General features: G+C 39.8%; 1 protein-coding gene across 2 annotated transcripts in view; it reads left to right on the forward strand.

Annotated features, from left to right (window-relative positions):
• GRIN2A (glutamate ionotropic receptor NMDA type subunit 2A) overlaps positions 1 to 23,516 on the forward strand; it is a 191,090-nt gene that overhangs the window by 146,810 nt on the left and 20,764 nt on the right. For both annotated transcript variants that reach the window (XM_055806634.1, XM_055806635.1), the window contains exon 12: positions 15,834 to 16,021. In XM_055806634.1, coding sequence (XP_055662609.1) covers positions 15,834 to 16,021 — 188 coding nt within the window. The remainder of the gene's footprint in view (positions 1 to 15,833; positions 16,022 to 23,516) is intronic.

Below are 23,516 nucleotides of genomic sequence, written 5' to 3' on the forward strand. Positions count from 1 at the left end.
CCCTAAGATAGTCATGTAACATAATGTGAGATGAACCTTGCCCAAGGTCTTCCAAAGTGGACGCAGATCACCTTCTCCAGCCAAGCCTGTGCAGGTTGTATTTCATGGGTGACTGCTACATTGTGCATTATAGATAGTCTGCTGAATGCTACCATTCCTGCTGTGAATTTTGAAAGCTGCTGTCCTTAATTTCAGCCTTTGCTAGGGCTTATTCAGTTGGATGGACAGTTTATTTAGGTGGTGTATATTCCTTGTACTTTTCACCAGCCATTTGTACTACTGAAAGCCCTGAAAAACTGCAGTTAGCTTTAAAATCAGGGCACCTGTCTGACAGTTAAGCATGAAAATGCGGGGGCTATCTCATTTCAGGCAAGTTCAAGACATCCACTAAAACTCAGGCTGGCTGCTCCTGTGCCAGCTGCTGCTCTTCCTCAAAAGCTTTAGTCCTTTTGACAGCATAAGCTACTCATTTTTTATAGATTATTTTTTTCCCCCGGCTGGAGTTTCTTTCCTCTTCTAAGTGATTTCTCAGTGTGGACACCCCCAGGTGTCTGCCTTGCTCCCCTTGACTGACATTTCTGTAGCAGATGGTGCAAATAAGCTGCCATGTGCAGTGTTTTTCAGATCAATATAAATAACTGCTACATACAGCTGCGCCTCTTCATATTTTGTCTGACGGCACCTACAGAAGGATTAAACAGCATGCCACCAGCTGCTTTCAGACTCGTATTCTTCAAAAACATAATTTTTCACTTTTTCTACCAAATTTTCTGTTCTGTTCCTCAGTATTCATAACTTTTTCTCATTTTATGTATACCAATGCTGTATCTTCTTTCTTTCTCCCTCATGAATTATTTCACCAGATAATTGCTCTCTTCCATATAAAGTTTGCCCTTTGATCCTTATCTGGACTTGATCAAGCTTTCACCTTCCCTACTGTGATTAATCCCATGATTTTTAATACATCTTACCCCACGGAGCCTACGTTGCTGTCACTCTTTTGAGGATGACCTGTCTTTCCTTTCTCAAACTGCTTCTGCTCTTAAGCAAATATATGTGAATTTCTATTTTCCTCTTCAGTATGTATGTATTCTGCTTACCTTATTACAGATATTTTGTCTGTTTTACCTTTATCTCTTGTCAAAGCTCTTCCTGTAGTTTTCTTCTTTTTCTTTTTTCATGCTCATCATTGGTAGCATACAACAAGCAATTTTTAGTACATACGGTAAAGCCTGCTGCTTCTGCGCAGCTGTGGATACCTGGTAATTATAGTCATAAACTACAGACCTGGGAAGGACTTGCAAGGATTGTCTGGTTCATAACTGCTGCTGTGAATCAAAATAAATAGTACGTGTGTTATTCCTGAATAATGTTTGTGTAAACTGTATGTATTTCCAATATCACTTTTAAAACTACTTTTGATTAATTGAAGACATAAGTTTTATTCCTTATATATAGTGTCTGATTGTAGTTTTAAGATGGAGCAAAAAATGCCAGCAATCAGGCAATATCTAATGACTGACTAATGCTATACATGTGGCATCTGATCTAAATAGAATCAAACTATCAGGTAGTCTCATCACAGGTCAGTCTGGTTTTGTTGTATCTCAAACTCTTAGGCCTTTTGATCAGCTTTGATTAGTGTTAGCCTTTTGAGATGTGTTGGGAATATCCTGATCTTTGAGACTGTTGTGTTTAATACATGCTATTGGGCTGAACTGGAAGGAGACAAGATTCAGATGCACAGATATCTTTAAGGTGTCTTTTTGGCTGCAGACATACTCATGTCCCTTTCCTTATTCTGAAAAGAAATTGAAAAGCAAACTGGGGTTTCTATCTTCTTTACAAGAAGTGAAAAATCAGCTGTTTCACCCCAGTCACTAATGTGGCCAGGAAAAACCTCAAGAGCAGAAATAAGGATAGAAATATGTATAAGTGGTTCCGTCTTCGGGAGGTGAAGCTAGGAGTGTTTCAGAAACTAACTTACAAGGAAAGCATCTGCCTTTGTTGTTTTTTTTTCAATCACAACAACTTTGCTACATGGGCAGTAGGCTTGGACCTATCTTGTTAAAATAGCATCAAAAATGTTTAAGATCATTCTAGAAGGAAATCAACAGGGAAATGCTACAAATCAAAATGGAAATTAGATTTTTGCTTTAGACAGACATTGACGTTGTACCTGCTCCTCCAGGTGACTTCCCGGGGGGGATTCATCGCAGCTTACTCATGAAGGCTTGTTGCTATCGATGGTGAAGGCAAATTTATCAGCTGTATGGGCTTTTCCCCTTTGTTTGATAAGAAATCAACCTTTGCTTCTGAAAATATTGAAAAAAATATATAGTCTCAGTAATATCTGGCTCTTGTCAATAGCGTTCTTATTTCTGAGATGCACAGATATGGTCTCAGAAAGCTGCTGAAACACCATTTGAACAACAGCAGAACTTTCTGTATTTATCACTTCAAGGTATCAGTTTGCAGCCAGGCCTATTAAAAGGCAGAAAAACTCATGCACTTTGTTATTGAAGTACTGCTTAGTATTTTTCAAAATGGCAAAATGTTGTCCCTCCTTCGATGCAATTCAGTACTGGAAGTAGTCAGTCTTACAAGCTTGTCAAAAAATGTACTGGTGTTTTTCCCTAAATTTCATGCATGTAAGGGATCAGCTGAGCCACATGTGCTGTGCTACCTGCAGAGCATCAGATTGCTCTTTAGGCAGGAACTAGCAGCTCAGGAATTCTCCAGGGTTTTTTGTTCCTTTTCCTTAATGAATACAGAAATGGCAGTTATCTTCCTGAGCATTATTCAGAAGAGTGTAGTCTGTAAGACATTAGCTAATATATTCTTGGTGGGTGCAGTCCAGCTCTGTTATGGCCTTGGTGGCTTCTCTGTGTTCTTTAGACGTTTATTGATCAAATAAAATTCTAAAAATGCATCACAAGCATTTCCGTCTATGCTGCATTAATTAATCTGCATTTCTACAACCTCTGTACCAGAGAGACAGATCCTATTGATTTTGCCACTTGAAGAGAGAATAAGTCTTCAAAGAGGAAGTAGTTTAATTATTGTGTTATGTTTACTGTTGCTGCTTGGGTTTGTTTGCTTCTGTTTGTCTTGCTTTACTTTTCCAGAACAGGTTACAGTTAAAGAATGGTATCTTTTTACAAGTATAACAACCTTACCTGTTGTAATTCTTTGGTGTGGGTTGCATCAGCTCATAGCTGTTGAGTTTGCACATGGTCTTTCTCTGTGTATGAGTGAATGTTCATACAGCGAATGCTGTAAAACTGTCAAAAGAGGAAAATCCAATGGCAATAAATTGGAAATGCATTTCATGTTCTCACCTTTGCACCAGTACATCTTCACTGGAATGTTGTCTGGGATTTAACTACTAATGGCTAAAATTAGAATATTTAATTGGCAGAGTCTATTCTGACTGTAGGTAAAATGGGTAACTTTCACTTCCCTATTCCTCGTCACTGAATCCATCTAATTTTTTTCTTCACTTTCTTAATTTTCCTGGATATGAGGCCTGCAGCTGAGTATCATGCAATATGTATCTTGTTTCAAGGAAGGAGATGGTCTAACTGATGCTGTGTTACGGCCACATACTGATGTGAGGACTTTATTCCTGTTTCATCACAAAAAGCGGAGAATATAACTTGTTTCAAGGAAACTGCAGTAATGACTCCCTTATGTTCCACAGGCAAGCAGCCCCTTGTTGTACAGCTGCAGACCCCTCTCCGTCGTGAGTGGGTTTGTTTTTATTTACAGCCACAGCTGTGACTGTGTATTCAGGGATTTGATGCTGAAGTTTACTTGGGACTTCATCTGCCTTCCTTTTAAAACTTGCTATGCTTGGTAGTTTATACACATCAAACCGAATGCCTTATTCCCTACTCGTCGTGGTGTACTGGCGATGACACAGAGCCACGTGGGAAGAATATTGCGGTGAGAGCATCACTGCAGCGCCGCAGCCGTGCCGGCATGGCCTGTGGTACAGCAGGTTGTGGCATCGGGCTGTCCCTGAGGGGCTGCTGCCGGCCTGCAGGCGCGTCCTCGGCTGCTCGCCGCTGGGCAGGAACACGGGATGATTTAATTCCTTGGCGCTTTTTAACGACCAATGATAATGGTAGAAGAAACACCTGAAAGTATCTAACCTCACAGTGTGAATGGCACAAGAAGCCGGTTCCTCCCCGCAAGCACACTCCCATGTGAGAACAAGTGTCATTATTAATATTTTTACAATCCAATGGTACTAAGCAGAGTGTGCAAAGGAAAACCCTAGAAGGCTCTGATGCCCTTTTAACCCTCAGTCTCTGCATTTGTTGGCCTGCATTGGATTTTTGTTGTGCTTCCAGTGCCTATAAGGGGTCTGCAGTCGTCAGCCTTGCGGACGCTGTGTGCTGAGCAGTGCAGCCTGGCGCAGGCACGGCCAGGAGGCAGGGAGCTCCTCTTCTGTCAGCGGGAGCATGATGCAGATTGTGCCCGGCAGGTCCTTCTGTTAATTAGGTCTGTCAATTAAAGTGGTGGTGTGCCTAAAGTGAAAAACAAAACAAACTTGTATTTTAGGCAGCCAGCTGACATCTCCACTGGGATGCAAACACAATTTCAGTATTTTTTGCAGTATTTTCAATTTATTTTTACAGAAAAATTGTCATCAACATTTTCATCAAAGGCAAAGCTTTCTAGTTTTTATTCTTTCTGTGCTTCATACCTTTTCATGTAAAGAGAGGAAGGAAGCTAGGAGAAAAATCACCTGTTTGAAAGAAAAACTATGCATTTTAATTTTCCGTAAAAAGCACAAGTCCTTCATCATTCTTTGTGGGCAGAAAATAACAGCTTGCAACTGGAACTCAAAGAAATGTTCAGCAGACATACATTTTTAAACTTTTCATCTGGTGGCTCAATATTTTTTGACAGTTTCTGATTGACAACACCTTACAGTATTTGTAATTGAGAATATTCACTCTTTTCTTAGACTTTTAATGTTTCAGTACATATAGCAATTCTTTTACCAAACTCCTAAGAAATTGCCAGAGATGGTTGACTGAAGTGTGAGAGAGAAAGGGAAAGGTCAGTGGGCGGCATGATATATCTGTAGTCTGAATTAATTTATTGCTTGCAGCCCTCCTGGGTGCCTGCTATGATACATGAAGAGATAAACCGCTGGAGACAGCTTTAGCACAAGCACTGCTTTATGCAACTGGGTTTCAAAATAATGTATCAAACCCTTAATGTGCAGCTATCATTCTAACAACATGGTATTTTCCGGATTTCTCATGGCCTACTTGTCAGAGCACTCTGTTCTGAGCCTGCTTTGGTTCTGTGGGTTTCACAAGCTTCAAAAACAGGACTGAAAAAATAAAATACAGCAACTGAAATCACTGGTTTTTAGATGGGTCGTCCTTGCTCCAGTCACATTTTAAGATGTCACTGAAACAGCAGCCTGTAGCTGATGATTGGATTTTAATGAAGAGGGAATGATATTCTCCTTTTTCAAAGTGTCTTTCAAGGTATGAAAGCCTTAGAGATCTTTCGGGACACTCAAAACTCACCGGTTCAAACTACTGAATCTGAAACTTTTTTATCCACATGTGATTGGAAAAAGATTTTCCTTAGCCTGCATCTGCTGTTACTACAGCAAAACTTGTAATCTAAGATAGGAATTAGCCTGTTTTTTTTATTGTTGTTGTTGTTGTTGTTGTTGGGTTTTTTTTAGGAAAGCACTCAGTGATTAATCCAATTTGCATGTCTAAATGTTGTTTTGTTAAGGAGAAATATTTAAGAAAATTACTGTCCATATTTTCATGAGATCTATAGGATATTCATTTAAAATATTTTTGTCAGACCTTGAAAGGGCAAATTATTGTGCCAGGTGATCATTCCTTTAAGGGAGTGATAAACCCAAAATGTGGATGTGTGACATAAGATGAGAAATTAATATTTCAGATAATTCACTGTCAATGGCACTTATAACTAATGATCAGGAATATAAAATAGCTTATAGGACTAATTTTAACTAGCTTCTGGATTGCTCTACTTGCATACAAAGACATTCACTAACCCTTTATTCTGGATATAACTTTTAGACATTTTTGGAGGCTGATGCTTAGAAATGTCCGTTTCTGCAGCTGGTCTGAAATACAAAATAAAAAATTCAATAGAGCTGTGAGACAGGACCATGGGAACTCCTTAGAAAAAAGCTGAACTGAGCTTTAATGTTCTTAGTCAAAAGAAATCTGAAACCAGGCCAGACCACATTGGAAGCACTGATGAGTTCAGGCAACTTTTGCCATAAATCATGTATGGAGTATCCTATTTTATGCCTGCATACTTTCTGCCTTGTAGCTGGAGTGGAAATAGAGACGTAAAATACTTTTAGAAATTGTTGTTCTGTAATACTCCTTAATGCTGACATGTCAAAATAATCACAACCACAGAACACTTCAGATTGTTTTTTTGTTTAAGTAAAAGTGAGCATCACCTGGTCTCTCCTCTTTGCTCTCCATTCTCTCATAGTCTCTCTCTCTCTCTCTCTCTCTCTCTCTCCATCTTTTCCCTGTTTGGCACTAGACCTTTGTAAAGTTCCATAGTGATTGGCAGAATATTGCATCTGTGGAGTTAAATTGGCATAGTTACATTCTGGTGATCAGGTGTTGCAAATATCAAATTTAAAATATAGCTCAGAAAGAAACTGAAGGAATTGGTGGAAGGTGAATAATTTGGCACTGTTAAGCATGATGGTGCTTAATACAGCCTGTAGCGCATGAAATATCCATTCATCTGAAGCCAAGAAGATATGTTCAGGGATAACAGCATCTGTACATGCCTTGTTTCTTTTATTTTTCCTGAAGCATCTGTTGTTTGCTAGTGCCATAGATTATCAGGACCTAAGGCTAAGCCAGGGAGGACCTGCTGCCGGTGTATGGGCATTCCTGCCCGCCTGTACCTTGGGGGAAACTGCTAAGTCAAACAGCACTGATCAGAGACCCAAAACTGTCTGGGGGAGCAAGTCTGCCATGCTCCGGAATGTCTATTTATCCCTGTCAATTTTGACAGTAACTCCTAAATTATTGTACAAATAGAAATATGCCTTCCTTAAAACCATCTAAGAGGCCAGTAATTTGAGTAATGATTTTCTTCCTGACACTGTAAAAAAGAAAACTCTCCTAAACAGTCTGGCCCATTCAGTATTTTCACTCCTGGTTGACCGGGTTCAGGCAACTTCTGCAGTCAATAGCTTCATTTAGTTTGGCATCAGATGGCTGGGCTAACCTAATTTCAAATTACATTATAATAATTTCTTTTGGACTTCAATCTAATATTTGTTTCCGTTTTCATTCTAATATTCGTTTTGGCGTTGCACTTTGAAGGGAATGATTTTCAATTGACGTTACAAGTATAGTCACCCAATCTGGGAATCAGGAAGCTGGTTTGCAACTGGGCAGCTGCTATTTGTGCCAAAAGACTGCATAGGTATGAAAATAGCTAAATTCGCTGCTCCATTTAGGCGTATTTTTCAGAGGATCTGTTCACTAAAATACCAGTTTTGAAGTCTAATAGCTTAGAAGAGATGTGTACCTGAATCAGCTTAGCATTCCTGCCTTTACTGCTGGCATTACTGCTGAAGTGAGCAGGGTGCAGGGTTGGACTACAAAGTGCCACCGAGCTGGCGGCACCGAGGTAAAGGCTTCCTAGGGCATCTCCATTTGTGGCAGGATTTTCTGGCACCAGTTTTTCTGATGGCTGATCCCTGTTTCCCTGTCACTTGCCATCCTTTCAGAAAATGCAGTTATTCTCACATTCTTGTATTGCTTCCCTACATGTTAAAAAGTCTAAATAAGTAATGAACTGGGTGCTGTTCCAGGGGACTTTTTGGGGGAGGCTGGTTCTTACAGGATTTGAAGAACAGGAAAATAATAATATGGCATTTAGAGGGTTATTGGGATCTAAGGCAGCACTCGTTGAAATGTCTGGGGAAGCTCATACCTCAGTAATTGCAACTTACCTATAAACAGAAGCAGACATCATCATGTCCTTTCAAGCTAGGTCACATTTTTAGGAATTTCTCATGGCCATAAGCATAAGATAAATGCACTGCACTTTTTTTTTGTTGTTTTCTTTTTTTTTGTTTGTTTGGGTTGTTTTGGGGTTTTTTTTTTGTTAAGGGAAAAAAGCCTGTGTCTCCTGTTCAGCTGATCCATAGCAACTTGCCTCTAGGATATAAAATGATTTAGAATAATTTATTTCTAAATCCTTTACTACCTGAGTGCTCTTCTGTTTTTTGGAAAAAAAGGTTGTCTCCTGTGTCTGTATTACCATTTTTTAGGTAATACAGTTACCTATCTAATGTCTTTAAATATTACAAAGTACCTGGACATAAAATGAGCAGGTCGCTACATCCACCTAACTGCTCTTCTTTCAAGAAGAAGATATTCTAAGTTTCAGTGTTCATTTGATTTGGGGGTGAGATCAGGTGCTTGGTGAACTGTGCTGAATTTATCCTTCATTATGCTATTGTAACTAGGACAAAACCTTTAATCTAAAAATATATTTCCCCTACTCAACTTTTCAAATTTTGTGTTTTGATAAACTGACGCTTTGCAAGTACTTCATTGCTTGGCTTCTGAGACTTGAAGTGGGACACTTCCACCATATAAATTAATCATAAAGATGCACTAAATTTTCCATTATTTTGTTGCTAAGGGAAATGTTCTAGGGACTGGGAAGGTGGGCGGACAAAACGGTGGTGAATGGGAGCTCTGGCAGGTGAGAGGGGTAAATATGCCCATTCAGGTAAGCACAGCCAAGTGGTGCAGAAATGTTCACAGCAGCTTTTCTGGCAACCTGAGATTGCCCTGACAGGTGAGGTGAAGCCTCCACAATCTCCCACGATGATGTTAATGTCTGTCAGAGCTTGCTCTTTTGGATTTGTGTGTACATTTTCTGTCTGAAGAATGAAGCGAGGACAGTTTGAGCTGGGAGAAAATTTGAAAGCTCATTCCCTGCTAATGAGTTCATCATTTAACTGGGTTAAGTTTTGCTACCCTGTGTTGTTGCAAGGGGGTGGTTGTTCAATTGTCTTCTAATGAATTGTCAGTGTCAAGATGTCAAGAAATCCATCCAGTGTATGTGAACTGAAGATCTGCGTGGAGCTATCTGAATATGTGCTAAAAGGTAAAGTCACACTGTTGGTGATGAAGTGCCATCAGATACCCTGAAACTGGGTAAAAGAAATCATCAGTCCTTCATGCTAAAGGTTAAATATACGCTTCTCTTGCTCCAGCAATTACAAAGTGTCACTTTAGAGCACTTTCATTGCAGCCTTGTCTTCACAGCAGCCTTCTTTTCCTTTGATCGCTACCTCATTCCATAGTGACCTTTCGGCATTAGATCCCCTGATTCCCCATTTTAGAGATGTGCAAATGAGGTGGTGTGTCTCATGCACTCTTGACATAAATTCTTCTATTGCTTGTGTAGAGATAAAGAAGGGATAAAACGTAAACTATTGAATTTGTAGTATATCTATAAATCTGTAATGTAAATCCATCATATTTTAAAGCTAGTGCTTTTGCACTTGCTGCCTTTCCAGCAATGGTATTGATGATCTCTAAAATATATGCTTATGTTTAATCCAGCCTGAAGTGGATACCAGTTTTTTGCCCAATTTCAAATTATAAATGCTACTTTAAGGGTCATGTAAAGCATCTATTCTGCAGACTATGCAATTTATTTTTAAAAGAAAAAAAGCTGAAAAGTAGTGGGGTTTTACAGAATGTTTTGAAAATGAGCTGCATCTCTCCAGACACAAGCTTTAATAAGTAAAAGTGTTTTTGTTTAGGGCACAAAGCTTTAAGAAGTAAAAGTTCTTGGTGATGGAGGGGGCGGAAGAGGTGACAGGGCAAAGGTGGTGTTAACAGTGCAGTTTGATGATTCACTGACTCGCAGTCTGATATTTGTAATAAAACAGAAATTTCAAATATTGTGCTTTCAGGAAACACAGCTTAGTAACCTTTACAGGAGCCTTAGTAAACAGGTATGACACTTGCTATGTATTAATCTTTGTAGTCTTTTTTTGCATTTATTTACAACCAAATTTTAGGAATAATGTATTTTGGATTTTTAAGCCACCTAGGCAAATTTTAAAAATAGATCTGATTTCATTAACTGTCTTTCCTCAGAATAAAATGTGTATAAATTATAATGAATAATTATTCTTAAATATATGATTGACCTTTAATTTTTCAGAACAAGCCCCAGAAGGTACATGTTTGAGTCAAAAAGTACTCTTCATAAAAACAATGCAGAAAGTTATTGCAATAAAGCTGTTCACAGCAAAATGCAGTGCAAGCAAATTGCTGTGATGGTACACTTCATAGATTACCTGCATTCTGGTTTTGTGTAAGTCAATCTGTGTTAGTAATAATGCACAGCTTTGGTCTGCCCATGAAAAGAGCGTAGTTGGGGTGTTAGAGAACATAAAGAAATTAGTTTAAGTTAATGTCCTGGATCTGACAGATGAACACTGCACCGAACAGTACCCACTTTAGCAAGAAATAAATTCTACTGTAGATATTGTATGTTTGAATTTACTGCAGTAGTTGAAAACTGGAAAGTGACTTCAATCATGCTCGGGTTTCTCTGATCCTCAATGCGAACGCAGTATTATTTGTTCCATAGACTCCAGTGTCTGACAGTAAAGTAGAAGAATGTGGATAAATAGGACTGCATTGAAGTACCCCCCTTATTTTCCGCATACTGTGCCACAGGTCGCAGCAGAACACAAAGCAGCTGAGGGGTGGATTTCTAGTGGGCTGGGCTTACTGTTTGTGTCTCCAGGGCTACTGAGCAGATTCCCATTTCAGATATTTCCCTCCTGTTCCCTCAAGAAAACGAAATTGCTGAAGGGCCATGCAGTCAAGGAAGCAAAGTAACATTTTCCAAGTGAGTTACATTTCTGTTGTTGAGGCATAAGCTATGACTAATAAAGGAGCATTTTCTTAATCCTGCTTTTCAATTTTCATCACAGGAATTTAATGAAAAGTATGTGCCAATAAAAAAGATGGGGAAAATTATAGGGAAGTGTTTTCAGCTTTGCTGCAACTACTTTTCTATACCTTTTCCTCTATTTTTCTTTACACAGATACTTTTGAATGTGTACAGCAATACTTTAGAGAATGGGTTTTTGTAATAGCTATTCTTATCTTACAACTCTTACATTTCCAGGTGACTCGAGTTTAGGTACAGGACTGACCACGTTTATTTTTCACAGAGCTGCTGCTTCAAATTATTACATTCACTAATACTCTTTTGGGTTTTTGTAGAACCAATGCAGCTCATAATTGTATAACACCTGCTGTCTTCTATGCTGCGTGAGCTGAAATTCTGCCCACCCCCTTTCCTCTTTGTGCTTGCTAGGCAGTGAAGGACATTTGCCTTTGTAGTGTTATATAAATATTCCAAAATGTTTATTTTCTCTCCTACCCAGGATTATTTAGGTAGTTCTGCAGAAGTTTACAAACCTGCCAGTTGCTTAGATGAGTCATAACACTCTAGTCATGTTCCTCTGCATTAGCTGGAGATGCCTGGTGTGTTTGGCTACTTCACATGGCAGTTATAAATCTTGTTTCTTGCTGCATTCCAGTTTCTGTAGTTCTCTTTCATCTTTCTAATAACTCTTAGCAGTTTATTTAAACCTACACAATGTGACAAAGCTTTTTCTCCCCCTGAAGTGACTGCACTGAAATGACAAGTTAATTGATTCATTTTTATATGACTAAGGTTTGCAAGAGGCTTTGAGACTTTTTGGATGTGGGGTGCTGTACTCGGTGCGGGTAAGCTGTTTTACAGTGAATATATAACTTAAAGAGCAGAGTGGTCAGCACTCGGAGCAATGCAAATCTGCTTAGCTGGGTAGTGCAGCTGAATTTTGCTGCCACAAGAGCAAAGATCCTGGAGCTTGCCAGTCCATCTGTAGAAAAAGAAGAGAAAGAAGCAAAGGGTGAGCTGGAGTACAGATCCAGGCTTGCCCGTCCTGCCTCAAGAATGACAAAACAGAGCTGGGCGGCTGCGTCCAGCAGCCACTGCCGCGCTCGCAGCCTGGCTCTCCTGCCAGTGCCAAGCAGAACAGCAGCCGTGGCTTCCCCTGCCCACCCACGGCAGGCAGGCAGGCCCTCCGGGCGCCCAGCAGCCTGCTGCCTGTGCAAACACCCGCTCTGCCTTCTGACACAGCTCCTGCTCACTGCCGCCTTCACAAACCACTCGGAAGGGGTCGAGTTTTGAGACTTGCCCAGGGTTTGCTGTCCCAGTCTTTGGAAACTCTTATTGAGGAATGCTTAAAGTTGCCTGAAAGTTCATAAAAATTCAGAATGTCAGGGGGTTCACCTCCCGGTGATGGCGGAGTTGGTGCCCTACCACCCAAGAGAGTCAGTGGTGGCTTGTCACGCCCTGCCCACGCTGCAGGGCTGTGTCGTGTTCTGAAGCTTTGCTTTGCAAGGGGTAGTACTTCTGTAATCAGCACAGGATGAAGAGATAATTAAGCCTTGAGAGGTTATAAGATTTATGTTGGAAATGGAGATAATATATTCTGAATATGAGTTTGTGTTTGTAGATAGCAAGACTTTTTCAGGGCAATCAACTTTTTGATTTACCATTCACACATTGGGCAGCAACTGATAGCAGAACCTTCCAGCACTCAGCATCTGTCAGAGTACCTCATGTTTTTAAATTGATTTGTGTAATGAGATTTATTGTGACCTTATAGAAGTAGCATAGAGAAAACCCTCAGAAGCAAAGCCTTCTGCATCTTCAGAATCTGCTTTCCTTGTGTGTACCCGCTGCAGCTGATGCCAGGCTCTGGGAAGCTCAGGAGATGGGTCCATAGCGAGTGGGTGAAACTGTGACTGTGCCTTGTCTTTCTGTCCCAAGGTTTTATTACACTGCTCAGTAACTAAGGAGCAAGCTGTGTATGAAGAGTGCAGTTTCTGAGGTAGCACAAGGCTTTGCCCTGGAGTCTTTAGCAAAGAGATCTTTCTCCTCTGTACTTCTGAGTCTGTTTTGACAGAAGAATAGCTGACTCTGTATTTTCTCTGTGTTTACCAGCATGTGTTTTATATGCTTACATTTCAGAACTATAAATCCCAGAATAAACAGATGAAACATTCTCGAGTGTGTTTTACCTTAGGTCAGCTGGCTGCAGCAGTGTCTGTATCCACAGAGAGGGGCATCACCTCCCAGTCCCCTGCCTGAGCCAAAGGCAGCCACGGGGAGGGGAACTATGCTTCCTTCCTTCCCCACAGCTAACTGCCAGGCTTGGAAAACCATGGGACTGGATTGCATTGATTATGGTAATGGTCTGCTGCAGACCAGAAATGTCACAAGTGTCTTGGGGGTGCAGCAAGCAGTTTTCTTTTTTCCCCTTGTGTGCCTACCGAAAGGACGTGGATTTCTGTTCTTTCCCTCTGCACAAACCACAACTTGTCTCTGAAGTGCTGAATCAAAACATGTCACTTAGCAAACTGTCTGGTCTTGTGCTGAAGACTGCAGGCTCTGGCAGGACCCCAGCACCCTCCTGGCTCTTTCCAGTTCCATTACCCGCAGTGCTGGGGAGCCACCCGTATCTTACTTCTGGATGGAATTTGTGACGTATCACCCAACAGATGTCTAGCAATTGTTTTCCTCGTGTTAAATTACCATTTTAAAGGAAAAGGAGAGAGTGAGACTTTTAGCACTGTTGGACCTAAGCTGACTTTTAAGATGAGGATTGCACCCACTGAGTTTTAGGGAAGAGCAGAAAACTGAAGGAAATGGTGGCCCAGCTATTGCTTGTAATGACTGCATGAGCCACCTGTACTTTCTCTCAATTAACTACTTCATTAAATGCCAGTTTGATGACTTGTATGGTGACTGTTGGGGTAAGTACCCTTGAAGGGAAGCAATAAAGTACAGTAAGTAGTGACTGAAACTTCAGTCTTCACTTTTTCACGACAGCAGACAAAATCCAGCATCCTCACTCTCTCCTGGTATTTCTCCTGGTTTAACGTGAGATGGACAGGGGTATTTTTTAGTGCCATACTTTTGCTATCTGATCTGAAGTTCTGCAAAATAGGGTTCTGTACGAATCTGTTGATTGATTTTTTTTTTTTTTTTTTGTTGAGAACAAACACTGAATTACTTCGTGTGTGAAAGTATTTCATTTTTCTGTCACTAGTCAAGATCTGATATGCCTAGGTCTTGCTCTGTTCTGTGGATATAAATGAAAAGCTTTATCAATGGAAACTCCTTTAAGCTAGTGGCAAGTGTGGTTCCAAAACTTCTACAGTAACAGAATTCACAACTGATACATGCTGATGTAATGCAATTGAAGTTGATGCTTTTCTACTTGCTTGTGCCACAGTTAATTTATTTTTATAATTCCCTTTCCTTGAAGATAGGTCCCAACTGTCTATAACCGGTGTTTTGCCAGCCTCTGTCATTTGCATCCCACCAGGAAACTTTAGCAGCTCTCCACAGTAATGCATTGTGGCTCTTCAAAGGCACGGCAGGCAGTGCTGGCAGCGCCTGGGAGCCGCAGCGTGGCCGAGGAGGATGGGGTCGGGTCTTTCCTGCAGGAACTCCTGAAGCCGTTTGTGAAGCTGTGTCCTCCCCGTTCCTCTGACTCCTATGGGACGGGCAAAGATGTTGAAAAGGCAGAATGTGTTACTGGGGGAGTGTAATAACTTGGTTTGAGTGGGTCATTTAGGTGGGCTGAGATGATGTTTTTTTCCTATTGCCTTGGTGTTCTGCTACTCTTGTGCAAGTGGTGGAAATCTTAAATTAAAGGGGTTTGCTGCAGATGAGGGCGGCAATACAAAATCAACTTAAGTTTTATCTTTTTCCTTTTAAAGATTACTTATGTATTTCTGTGGGTATAAGAATGTCTTTGATTGACATCTCCTGCTGGCAAGTGATTGTCCTTCCAAACGGCCACCTCTTCTTGTATACGCAATTTTACTCGCTTTGTTTGTGAAATAGCCATCCACCTGTCTCTTCTAACTCTTGCTTTACAGTGCTTCTTAAAAATTGTCCCTGAAGGACACTGCCTCTTTTCCTTTCCTTACTGATTTTGTTTTCCTCTGTTTTGTTGTGTTCCCTGTATACCCTCAAGAATGAGATTATCCCATTCTTACATTTTTAGGTAGATGGGCTCACAGGCTTGAACTTTTCTGCAAGTTCCTTTATTCCTACAGTGCTGCAGGTACACAAATAATATGTTTGCAACTGCAAATCATAAAGAAATATCTTCTATAATTTTTAGACAGGATTTAGCTATATCAGATATGCTCCAATACCTTCCTCTGTCTTAGCAAGGACTTAACCTCCACTTTCATTGTTTATTTTCGGAGACATAAAATAAGTGTGTGTAAAACCAGTGAAGTCAGGTTTTCAGTCTCATCCAGTGTTCTAAATAAGCTAATTGGTTATTGTTGTTTCAGTTCTAAATTCTCTATTGTCATTTGTGTTGTTTTTGAAGGAAATTTTGCATCTCAATTTATTGTCCATTTTGAGAGCAAAGATACAAAGATAACAGGGCAAGATATTTTATAGCTTGGTTTCTCCTGCTCAGTATTTTTTGACAGCATCCCTTAAAATAGAAATGCAAAACTGTGTCCTACTTTCCCCTCACTAAAATAGATGCCTTTTGTTAATTTTAGATACAGCACAGCAGGATATATAATTAATGATATCAAAGAATCCATATGATATTCAACAGGGTCCTAACATCAAGGACAAAAGAAGTCTGACAACAGCTGTCCCTAATGATTTGGTTTGTAAAATGTTTTCTTTTATTTCAGGAAGTTGGATGCTTTCATCTATGATGCAGCAGTGCTGAATTACAAGGCTGGAAGAGATGAAGGCTGCAAACTTGTCACAATAGGGAGTGGATACATCTTTGCCACTACGGGCTATGGAATAGCGCTTCAGAAGGGATCACCTTGGAAGAGACAGATCGATCTGGCCCTCCTTCAGTTTGTCGGAGACGGTAGGGACCAATCTGTTTTCCCTTCTTTTCTCTCTCTGTGTATGCACAGTGGATTCAGTTTTAGTATCTCTGAGCCTCTTACTACTGTTCCCTTACAGTCTTTCAAAAACCAAAACAAATGCAAAAGAAACGAGTAAAATTATTTCTTGCTGAGACAGGAATTCTCTTCCACTCTGTTCTAACTCACCTCACCACCAAGGACGCCTGCATCTCTTTTCAGAAAGTGTTCTCATAAAGTAACGCTGGCCTCAATGTTAGAGAGAGTTTTTTTTTAATTTTGTTAGATTTTTTTTTCTTTGACTAGTTCCTGAGAAGTTTTTACTTGGTAGAAGAGTTATCTTTTGGCACAACAGTTTTGCTATTTAAAAGTGTTTAGCTCAGTTCTAAACTGGTGTTGAGTGATCCCTAATCTAGGAAGGATTAATTTAAACTTCTGGTAAAAGCTTATTTGTGGAATTGAAGTACGGTGACTGGCTTTATTGGATTTCAAACAGCTGTTTTTCATTCTAACACAAAAATAGAAGAATTGTAGGGCCTTTTGGCACTTCTGCCCTGCAAAGGAACTGCACAGATTTGATATATTGCAGACAGTAATGACTCTTTCTCTGCACAGGGCTTGAACTACATTTTGATTGTATAAATGTTTCTTTGCCACAGTGAGACTTCAAGCCTTTTGCATGTGACTGCAAACAAAAATGTGGCGGTTACATTTTTTCTGTGTTATGACTGACTGAAATTCTCCATCAGATTGGAATATGGCGTTAGATAAGCATTTTGATTATTAATTTTTTTCATAGATACATGTGTTAACTTTGCATTTCTCTGTCAGTGAAAAAGAGGTCTTTATTGAAAAATAAATATGCACTTAAGATCACCAGAAGCATGCCATTGAGACTAAGAATGGTAAATTTTGGTATAATAGGACAGTTTAAGTGGCAAAGTGCAGGGCCATAGTGTAGCAGCCTCCTGTTCCATAAAAACCAAGATGTTAATTTTCATACTGGAGACAGTGAGTGTGTTCGTCTTGCAGCACATGGATTTTATTCCTGTTATAATACTAAATGACTGGGAGAGATGTAATCATCATGACTGATGCATTTTGTCTGGTGTACATATAGGGATACTAGTGTTGTCGTTATTGATCTGTTAGATTTAGAGAAGCTTGCGGAAGAAACATTGCTTGCTTCTCCTAAGGGATGAGTATATGACACATAATAGCTAGATTTCAAGAAATTACATGTTCTTGTTTCAAACAGTTGCAATTAATAGGCTAAAATCTTTGCTTTATTTTTCTATTTGTGAATATTTTGTGGATAGAATATTTTCCTATTTGTATAATACTTTTAAGAAGTATTATAATTCTGACCCACTTTACGATGGGGAAGTTGAATCGAAGAAGTTGAATTATTTGTCCCATACTAAAGTAGAAAATGATTCTGTAGCCTGAAGGATGATCTGAGTTGTCTTTCTCAGTTGTGGGCTAACCCCTTGAAATGTTGCCAGAGCATTGCTGAGGTTCTCATCCTTTTCACCTTTCATTTTCTTCGTGCATAATCTTTCATCATTTTTGATACTTCTCATCCAAGAAAAAGAAATGAAATCACAGGGTAAGAAAGTAAATGAAATGGAAGGGTAAGTGTTTGGAGCTATTACTGAAAAAGTTTGTCAAAAGGTGCTGCATTTTTATGCATCACTTTGAATATCAGAGAGAAAACAAAATTAATGGGAGGAAAGAAAAATATATTGTTATGTATTTACTTTTTGACCTGTGGATTTACATAGTATATGAATGCTTTTATCTTTAACCCATTTTTAGTAGCTGGAAATGATACAAACCAATTGTCTGCAAAACTCAGCATTAAAACTTCCATATGAATAATTTATAGAATTGCAATAGATACAGATGGCACCCAAATAAATGAAACCTTGCCATGAATGTCTGCTGCCATGTTTATCTTGCTCAGATATTACATCAGAAGATAAGCAAAGGATTTGCATGCACAGACCGTGGTGATTGTGAATGTGTTTATGGCATCTTTTCAGTGGTATTTTTCAGTACCTTTAGAAGGTGCTCGAACAACCAATGAATGCTAAAGTGTTCATTTTCTCTTATAAAGGATCCCTAGATTTGTTCAGAAAATGCTGTGGCCACAATTAAAGAGAATAGCAGCTGGACATATGTGATGTGTAGGAATTATTGTAGGTATGTTTCCTTTAGTCTCAGAAATGTTTTCTACCTTGTCTCACTTCATTGTGTCAGAGGTCTAGATGATAATTTTCAGGAAAAAAACAAACAATCAAATGGGGGGAAAAACGAAAAAAAAAACCCAAAACCAAACAACACCCCCCACCTCCACCCTGCAAGTAGCTGCAATTTCTTTCACTGATTTACAAAGTACGTTACGGGTAAACTGGAACAAAACACCAAGAAATTAAATGTAAAGAATGTTTGCTTGGAACTAGCATGACCTGATTTTGTAATCTGTCTAACTTCAGTAGTTTGATGAGTAATCTTTTTAGCTATGAACTTACATAACTCTGTTTTGGTGAATTAGAAGGGGTGAACCCGGAGTTCAGACAAACATCACTTTGCTGTATCACTAAAAATCTCTTCGATTTTTTTTTTTTAAAATTTTTGACTAAAAGCATGGTTCGGGGCGAAGTTTCATCTTAAGATGATACACCTGGGAAAGCTTCACTGGAGTCTGAATGAGGTTGTTTAAGTAAACAGGCAAACACAAATGAAGGCAGAAATACTTCTTTTACATGTATAATATCTGCAGAATTTATTATTCTTTAAGACTAAGCCTATAAAACAGCAGAGTGCCTAGTAGTATTGAATTATTATTCAGTGTATGTAACAGAACATTCATCACAGTATGGAATAATTTCAATGAATGATTATAAATCTAATGAGTTTCATAACTGTAAGAAAAAAATCCTAATGAGTTGAACAAACACAATTTCTTGATATGAATGCTATGCTAATAAGAAGAGAGAATCTTTTGGATGATATTAGATATTTGGATAAGACCAAGTAATTTGTTTAAAAGTATATCTGATTGTACCTGCAAAAACCTATGATCTCATCTCCCTTTCACATTTATACAGTACTGAGACAGCCTTTTGAAATGTGTTTCAGAGCTTTCAATTTCCTCTGCCTGCGTCTTTCTCCTGTGATTTTTCTCACTTCATTTCAGCTTGCTTCTTTTGAATATTTCTCCTACTCAAGCCAGTTCACTCACACATTAAAGTGAAATTTTTGCATAGTGGTTAGGAATGTTTTCCCTCTTCCTTGCTGATGCAAACCAGCCAACTGAAATGTGAATGACTTGTTCATGCAGGAGCATCTTTTCATACTTTCCAAAGCACGATGCCTTTTCTGCATTGAAGTCAATGGCTTTGAAGTCTCTCGTATCTTGTTGCCACTGGAATAAAATTAAGGTAAATATAGAGGGATATAGATTTGTGTTAGGGATTACTTTAAGCTTAGAAATGTATCTACATCTCTAATCCTGAGGACAGTTCTACTGGGTGGACAAATTATACCGACAATTAACAACTACAGTGTGAAAGCGCCTCTGAAGTCTCAGTGGAAGGAAGCAGGCTACTGGATGCCAAGTTTGTTGCTTTAACAGAGAGGAAGAGAGACAGAAGGCAGGAGGGATGGGAAGGAGTTGCTGAGGAATTTAAAGAATAGCTACTCAGTTGTCTCAAAAATAGAATTATCCCCAAAATGTTTCTTCACTTGGTCTATGCAGGTTCATGCACACAGCCCAGTTCATAGGAAGCTGAGATGAATATGCATTTGTTAAGTATAAGATTAATTGCTTTGGACACTGAATCTTTTTAACATAGAGTTAGGAGCTGCTTTTTCTTGTATAAAGGATATGAATGAAGCATATTACTAGTGAGTTTTTCCCTTCTTAAATTTACTATCTGTACATCACATCTCATTATCCGTAAGAACTTCCAGCTGACAATTAGCATCTGCAGCTTTGTTTAAAACAGTTGATCATCAGGGTAATTCTCTAAAGCACAGTGGTGGTTGTGCTTTTTCTTGGCTTGCTGTGGTCACAAGACAAGATTTTCATTGTTTTTTAACAGAGATATAAAAATATTTCTACCGAGACACAGAAGACTTTTTCTCAGTCTTCTGTTGACAAATAGAAGCACCCTGGAGTTCAAAAGCAGCTAAAATGATATGGCTGCTAAGAAGCAACACCATCATTTTGTTTGGAACTTCCACCCACAGCCGCAGGAATTTGTCAGAACAGAAATGTTGTGCACTGAAGAGTCGCATGATACGTGCTTTGATTTCTTTTATAAACCTCTGTAAAGAGCAGCTGGGCAAGCTGACATACCCAGAATCCAGCATGTTACCCTAGCAGCTGTCAACCACTTTTTTGCTCTAGCTTGTCACTTGGTAAGTGCAGTAAAGGCTCAGGCACACACAGCCTGCGTGGTGGAGCAGGGCTGTAGCTGCTGGACTGCACTTTGGGAAGGGCACCATCTTCCTCCAGCCTTCAGCAGTAGGAGCCCCTGGCTAGCTGTCTGAAGGCCCGAGTGCTGCTGACACTGCTCTGCCTTGGGCTGCATGCTGCCATTTCGAGCGAGTGGCACCTTCCTAAGGATATCCTGTCAAGTAGTTTGAAAGATATTCCTTCTGAAACCTATAGCATCATGTCTTTGGGATCTGGAGCAGAATCACTGGTGCCTAGTAGGTGAGGAGAATTTCTTTTTCATTCTCTCTCTCTGCCTTTCTCTTCTTTTTTCTTTTTTTTCTTTTTTTTTTTTATACATTTATTTGTGAGCAAATGAGATTATTGAACTGCAAATTACAAAACTGCTTTGGGATTAAGAGAGCAAAAGGGCTTCAGAGTGTGCATGGGATGGAGAGAAAGACAGCAAGAAGCCTCTAGCTATGGGGTATGCAGCAGAAATAGAGGGATAAAAGACGCATGGATGGAAAAGAGGAACAGAAAAACGCTGGGTAAAGAGGGCAAGATTGGGGAGAAGTAGGAGAATATCAGCCAGATGGCCAGGTTAAGCATCTGCTCACGTGAGGTACTTGTAATGCATTGTGCTACCTGCAGGTTACAAGGTCAGTTTAAACAATGGTCTGGGAAAAGATCTCCAGGAAAAGAGGGACAGATGATATAGCTCTGTTAAACCCTTAAAGCTGCAACCTTTAAAGCAATTAGAGACACAGAGATGTAAAGAAGAAAACTGGGTTTGGTTTGCGTATCCACAGAGAATTAGTTATCCCCTTCCTAATAATTTTCAGTTCTGGTTAATCTTTATGTGCTTTTAGGACAGCTTAGTACGCAAAGAATTATTTTCCTGGGTGGATAATTACTTCCCACTCCTTAAGGATAATAGGTAACTGTGGAAATGAGATTTGCCCCCTTACATCTGGAAAAGGAAAGCTCTCTGCTTTTTTTTTTTTTTTTTTTTTGATTTTTTAGCATAAACCTTCCAAGTTGCTGTCTAGATTTTAAGGAAGTGTAGCAGTGTGACTCACACTGGCTTTTAAAGACCAAGAAGGAAATATGTATGTGATTATAAGGACATATTTTCAGTACGTGCTGCACAGGCAGAATACACCCACAATCCCAGTGATTTTCTGTTTATATATTTAGTGTCCTCCTTAAGCAGTGGGTGGAACAAATGTGACTGGAGAGTGTGAGTGTATAAGTGGAGGGTGTTTGTGTAGCTGAACAAGAGTTAGAGGGATTGTAATATTGAAAGTCGTGCTTAGCAGTTCTGTTAATTCATCCTTAAATAATGGGGACATGCAGCGTGCCGTCATTAGCTCACAATAAGTTTATTGCTGTCAGTCATCTGTGTTCCTCTTGCTATTTTTACAGTAGGGAGTAACTCAGAAAATAAGAGAGATTGTTTTGGGGGATCTAGACTGAATTCAAAAAGTTTCTGTGCTTTTACATAATCTCTTCTATGAAACATGCTGCATGAATCATATAACCAGGTCACACTGAAATTGATGAGCTTATTGAACCAAATGCACATCAACCCATTTGCCTTCTGCCTCCTCTATGCATGACAAAGACCCTCCTGTGTTAGGGTCTCTAAGTGATGGGGTGCTACCTTTCTGCTCCAGCACTTAGTGAGACTTCTCACCAGAGTAAATGTGAAACAGGATGAACCTAAATTTTAAAAATACCATTTGTCCAGTCTGAATAATCAGATGATTCTATTGGTTCAGCCACAATCTCTTGAAGATGATGCCCTACATCTGACCAATCTGAAAGTACATATTTAACCCTTTTATTCAAGATCTGTAGTTGGTATCTGCCAGTTTTCTTTACTTGCATGCTGGCTTCTCAGGCTGAACCCCAGGTTATCACTTTGCACAAGAGCCACCACCCCTTGTACCGTCAATACCAGCCGGTTTCTTTTTGCACCTTCTGCTCTGTCACCTGCACTGTGATCTCCTGCTGGGGTGGCCTCCTTCTGCCCTGCACGTGACACAGGTCTGGGGGACGTGCTGACACGAGAGGTCTGTGGTACTTAACCAATAAAACAACAAAGACGTCCGGCGGCAGCTTGGCTTTCTCCACTTGGACAGAGCATCCTTCCCTCACTCGCCCTAGGTGTGCTGCTGCAGAAAATGCAGACTACATTTCCGAGGGTAGGGTGCAGTGTGTGAAGCAACACAATATAGGAGAGCATTCATTTTTCCAGACAACTCTCATTCATGCCAGGCGATGGGTTTTGGACTCAGGAGGGTGGCTTGCCATGCAGCTGAAGTTGCCTATACGCCTGCTGCTGGACCCGGCGCTGAGGCAGGTGTATCCTACACTGGGGTTTCCACAGCTGGACTGGTCCCAAGTGCCTTTGTGCCATGGATCGCATTGCGTTAACCCAATCTCTCACCCATGCTGGAGAGAGCAGCAGCGCATTTTAGAAATGCCACTCTCAGAGAAACCCCCATTAGATGATTTTTGCCTCAGTTTGTTTCAGGTTTGCTGTTTCTCTCATGTTCTGTTGGCACCTCAGTGCCAGGCTGTGGTTTGCAATGAGGTGCAGGTACAGTTTGGCACCCTGAACCACCCTGAAATTGTCATTTGTGAACTGCATGTGAAGCGTTAAAAATCTTTTTTATTTGATCCAGAAGGGACATAGAAAATAGATTTCTCCTCCTTTTATGTGTGAGAATAAGTAAATAGGTTAAAATTAAGGTAAGAACTTGATGAAAATACACCTCCAGACTACCTAAGGAAGTAGTTGTGGCAGCCTGTGAAGCATCAGTGGTTATCTCCAGGAAGCTGTGGCTTTAACCTACATGGTTAAAGAGGAGCAAACCCATCTGTCTTTTAAAGAAGAAAAACAAGAACTCAGTGAATTACAGACTTTAGTGATTATAAAAATACTAAATCAAATTATTTAGCAGTTTAATTTGAACATTTGGAGGATAATAAGCAAATAAAAATTAAAAACTTGTTTTTCCAATTACAAATCTTGTGAAATTAAT

This window comes from Falco peregrinus, chromosome 5 (genome assembly GCF_023634155.1).
Source record: "Falco peregrinus isolate bFalPer1 chromosome 5, bFalPer1.pri, whole genome shotgun sequence".
Taxonomy (NCBI): domain Eukaryota; kingdom Metazoa; phylum Chordata; class Aves; order Falconiformes; family Falconidae; genus Falco; species Falco peregrinus.